Below are 4,563 nucleotides of genomic sequence, written 5' to 3'. Positions count from 1 at the left end.
GCTTACACTTCATTCCTGAATTTTTCGAAAGTTACTCCATGTCCATCATCTTTTAAAACTTCATCTGCAGTACACAGACCCAGGGTTTTTAGTGCTATAAGAGAATAAGAAAAAAGAAAACTTTATAAAGTGAGAATTAGTTTCAACTAGGGAAACTTATGTAATGACTACAAATTATTACCTCAGTTTGTAAAAGATACTGACCTTCTTTATACTGTACGAATGATATGGATCCTTTATTCGAGGAGTCCAGCATCTCAAACATAGATGCAATATTAGAGTTATCCATAAAGAAAGGGAGAGCCACGCCTGATAGTCTGGCAATTCTCAGCCGTTCCAGTATAGATATTAAATACTCTCTTGGTCTTTCTGTAAAAGAATAGTTCCAATGCTTTCTGATAAGAAATTAAAATATGTCTGTCATAAATGGAAATAGTCATGTAACAATTACTAAATACCTATGTTTGAAGTATTGTACTAGGCACTGGGAATACAGGCCTTGCTTACAGGAAAGGCAAGACATTGAACATTAAATAATTATATACACAAGTGCTCTACTCCAGATGATTGAATAAAAATGTCCATTCAGGTCTACTGTATCCTTCAACTTCTCTGTATATTCATTCTAGTAATTTCTGAGAGTTTGATATTAAAATTCCCAACTAAAAACTTAATTCATCTACTTAGTAATTGTTATAGTGGAACTATATGTTACCTTGTTCTGTATTTTCCAAGTCTCTATAAATGTAATCATACTTTCATAATTTAAAAAAATAAAAATCAAGAGATGGAACCAAAGACAGAAAAAAAAAATGTCCAGAGATTAGACTTGTGCATAACATAGGAATGAAGATCAACTAAAAGAAAGGGTAAAGAATAGATTTTCAAAAACAAACATTTAGGTTAATATAGTCCTCCAGTTAGAAAGCATAAATGTTCAATCCTAATATAAGGGCAGTATTTTAGATACATAGGCTATCTTTCATCTAAACAATATTAAATATGAAAAATCAAGATCAATTCACTCTGTAGAAATAATGTAGGGAAGCTGTGATAATAAAGCTAAAAGAAGTATAGACATGGTGTGGCTCAGAAGAGGAATGCCTCACCTGCCCCATCACTGCATTCAATCCCGGGAGATAGATTCTTAAAAAAAGAAAGCCAAAGTCATTAAGAATTTCATACATCTATAAAAGTAGAAAAGCATAATGATCTCATCACCAGCTTCAACTGTTACATTTTGTGGCTGGTCTTATTTTACCATGATCCCATCTAGTTCCCTCTTCTTGTGTTTATGTAAATCACAGTAATCATCTCATTAGTGAACATGTAAGTGTGCATTTCTAAAAGATTAGAACCCCCTGTTTTGGTTGCGATATAACACATATTGTCTAATTTTAAGGTGTGCAACTTGTTGGTGTTGTGCATCTAAGCTGCAGGAGGATTGCTATGGTAGTACTAGTTAATGTTTCCATCACGTCACACAGTGAGCACTGCTTTTTTGTGAAGGGAATAATTAAGATCTAGTCTCAGCAAGTTTCATGCTTATAATACAGCATTGTTCTCTGTAATTACTATGCTGTGCATTAGATCTCCAGGACTTTATAGTTATCGACTAGTTACAAGTTTGTACCCTTAAACAACATCTCTCCTGCCCCTCACCCGCCAGTTTCTGGGAACCACCATTCTACTCTCTGTTTTTATAAGTTTGGCTTTTTTAGATTCCACGTTTAAGTGATACCATACAGTATTTGTCTTTCTCTGACTTATTTCACTTAGTCCAATGTCCTCAGGGCCCACCCATGACAGCTGTTCTAACAGGTGTGAGTTGATACTTTATTGAGGTTTTAACTTGCATTCCCCTGATGATTTGTAATATACAGAGCATCTTTTCATGTACCTGTTGCTCTTTGGATGTCTTTCTTAGGAAAAAACTCTAGTTCCTCTGCCCATTTTAAATCAGATTGTTCGTTTGTTATCATCTATATGATCTGCACATATTTTCTCCCATTCCTCAGACTGCCTTTTCATTCTGTTGCTTCTTTTGCTGTGCAGAAGGGCTTCCACTGTTTGTTTTGGCTGTGCCATGTGGCTTATGGAATCTTTGTCCTCAACCCAGGGATCAAACCTGGGTCCCTGGAAGTGACAGCGCTGAGTCCCAACTGCTGGACTGCCAGGGAATTCCCTGTGCAGAAGTTTTTCAGTTTAATTTAATCTCCTTGTTGATATTGGCGTTTGTTGTTTGTGTTTTCGGTGTCATTCATATCCAGAAGTCGTTGCCAAGACCATTGTCGAAGAGCTTCTTCCCTATGTTTTCTTCTAGGAATTTTACAGTATCAGGTTTAAGTCTTTAATCCATTTCAAGTTAATTTATGTGAATGGTGTTAAGACAGGGGTCCAGTCTCCTTTTTCTGCATGTGGTTACTCATATTTCCCAACACCATTTGTTTGAAGAGGGACTCCTTTTTCTTTTTCATGTTACTACAATACTGTCATCTCAGTACAATTTATACATCCAACAAAATTCTTAACATTCGCAAATAGCCAGACATTATGCAAATTTCCAGTTGTCTCACAAATTTCATAAATTATAAATGCTCTTTAAAAATCAGTAATCAAATAAAGTCCATTCACTGTGATAGGTTATGTTTTTTAATCTCTCTTAATTACATAGGTTTCTCCTCCATGTATTTCCTTCCTTGGAATTTGTGTGTTGAAAATAGAAGTAGGTGAACTTTTAATCTAATATACTGCCTTTTGGTGAAACTTTGAATACACTATAGCAGCAAATAGGCTACTAATGCAATCACATATGCAATCTACGTCATTTCTTTCTTAACTGTATTTCAAAATCAGAAAACATCTATGTTTGAATTTCAGTTCATTATATTTCTTTTTAAGGATAGAATAAACAATGCTGATGGAACGTGCTGTGTTACTAAGATTTCTTGCTGTATATCCTTTAGACTACATGGGGTGCTATAATGCTTATACTTGGAATCTATAATTTATACTCTATCTGCTTCTAAAAATGTTTTGAAAATGCTTCAGTTCAGTTCAGTTGCTCAGTTGTGTCCGACTCTTTGCGACCCCATGAATTGCAGCACGCCAGGCCTCCCTGTCCATCACCAACTCCCGGAGTTCACTCAAACTTATGTCCATTGAGTTGGTGATGCCATCCAGCCATCTCATCCTCTGTCGTCCCCTTCTCCTTCTGCCCCCAATCCCTCCCAGCATCAGGGTCTTTTCCAATGAGTCAACTCTTCGCATGAGGTGGCCAAAGTACTGGAGTTTCAGCTTTAGCATCATTCCTTCCAAAGAAATCCCAGGGCTGATCTCCTTCAGAATGGACTGGTGGGATCTCCTTGCAGTCCAAGGGACTCTCAAGAGTCTTCTCCAACACCACAGTTCAAAAGCATCAATTCTTCAGCACTCAGCTTTCTTCAGAGTCCAACTTTCACATCCATACATGACCACAGGAAAAACCATAGCCTTGACTAGATGGACCTTTGTTGGCAAAGTAATGTCTCTGCTTTTTAATACATGCTATCTAGGTTGGTGCTATCTAGATTGGTCACAACTTTCCTTCCAAAGGAGTAAGCGTCTTTTAATTTCATGGCTGCAATCACCATCTGCAGTGATTTTGGAGCCCCAAAAAATAAAGTCTGACACTGTTTCCACTGTTTCCCCATCTATTTCCCATGAAGTGATGGGACCAGATGCCATGATCTTAGTTTTCTGAATGTTGAGCTTTAAGTCAACTTTTTCACACTCCTCTTTCACTTACATCAAGAGGCTTTTTAGTTCCTCTTCACTTTCTGCCATAAGGGTGGTGTCATCTGCATATCTGAGGTTATTGATATTTCTCCTGGCAATCTTGATTCCAGCTTGTGCTTCTTCCAGCCCAGTGTTTCTCATGATGTATTCTGCATATAAGTTAAATAAGCAGGGTGACAATATACAGCCTTGACGTACTCCTTTTCCTATTTGGAACCAGACTGTTGGTCCATGTCCAGTTCTAACTGTTGCTTCCTGACCTGCATATAGGTTTCTCAAGAGGCAGATCAGGTGGTCTGGTATTCCCATCTCTTTCAGAATTTTCCACTTAACAGTGCAAAGTTGCTTTAGTCATGTCGGACTCTTTGCAACCCCATGGACTATAGCCCGCCAGGCTCCTCTGTCCATGGGATTCTCCAGGCAAGAGTATTGGAGTGACTTGCCATTTCCTCTTCCAGGGGATCTTCCCAACCCAGGAATCGAACCCAGGTCTCCTACATCTCTTGCATTGGCAAGCGGGTTCTTTACCACTAGCACCACCATGTTTGGAGTCTATAATTTATACTCCACCTGCTTCTAAAAATGTTTTGAAAAATGCTTGTAAACAGAAGTATATATAATATGTTTTTTTTAAACACAAGGGGAAGAGCCAAATGTTACTAACCACCTGAATTACATACATACAGTTGATGATGACGATCAGTTTTTCAAGGGACACAAAATTCAAGTTCAACTTTGTAATACTAATAGTATTTACTGAGCCCTTACCATGTGCCTGGTACTACA

The 4,563-nt window shown here is 37.7% G+C and overlaps 2 protein-coding genes across 7 annotated transcripts in view; both read right to left on the bottom strand.

Moving 5' to 3' along the window:
* The window catches only part of EFCAB10 (EF-hand calcium binding domain 10), a 38,769-nt gene that overhangs the window by 25,544 nt on the left and 8,662 nt on the right, over nt 1–4,563 (bottom strand). For all 4 annotated transcript variants that reach the window (XR_015162696.1, XR_015162695.1, XM_086396949.1 and 1 more), the window contains exons 2-3: nt 205–369; nt 7–94 (exon numbers count right to left, since the gene is read on the bottom strand). Coding sequence is in view for 2 of the 4 variants with exons in the window: in XM_086396949.1 (XP_086253075.1) it covers nt 7–94; nt 205–369 (253 nt within the window). In the remaining 2 variants the exon portion in view is untranslated. The remainder of the gene's footprint in view (nt 1–6; nt 95–204; nt 370–4,563) is intronic.
* ATXN7L1 (ataxin 7 like 1) overlaps nt 1,031–4,563 on the bottom strand; it is a 282,078-nt gene continuing 278,545 nt past the window's right edge. For all 3 annotated transcript variants that reach the window (XR_015162692.1, XR_015162693.1, XR_015162694.1), the window contains one exon: nt 1,031–1,146. The gene's annotated coding sequence lies outside the window, so the exon portion shown is untranslated. The remainder of the gene's footprint in view (nt 1,147–4,563) is intronic.

Source organism: Bos grunniens, chromosome 4 (assembly GCF_055505025.1).
Source record: "Bos grunniens cultivar Pamir isolate PY7600 chromosome 4, Bosgru_T2T1.0, whole genome shotgun sequence".
In the NCBI taxonomy this organism is placed as follows: Eukaryota; Metazoa; Chordata; class Mammalia; order Artiodactyla; family Bovidae; genus Bos; species Bos grunniens.
Note: the sequence above shows the minus strand (reverse complement) of the source record. Positions and strands in the feature narration are given on the sequence as shown.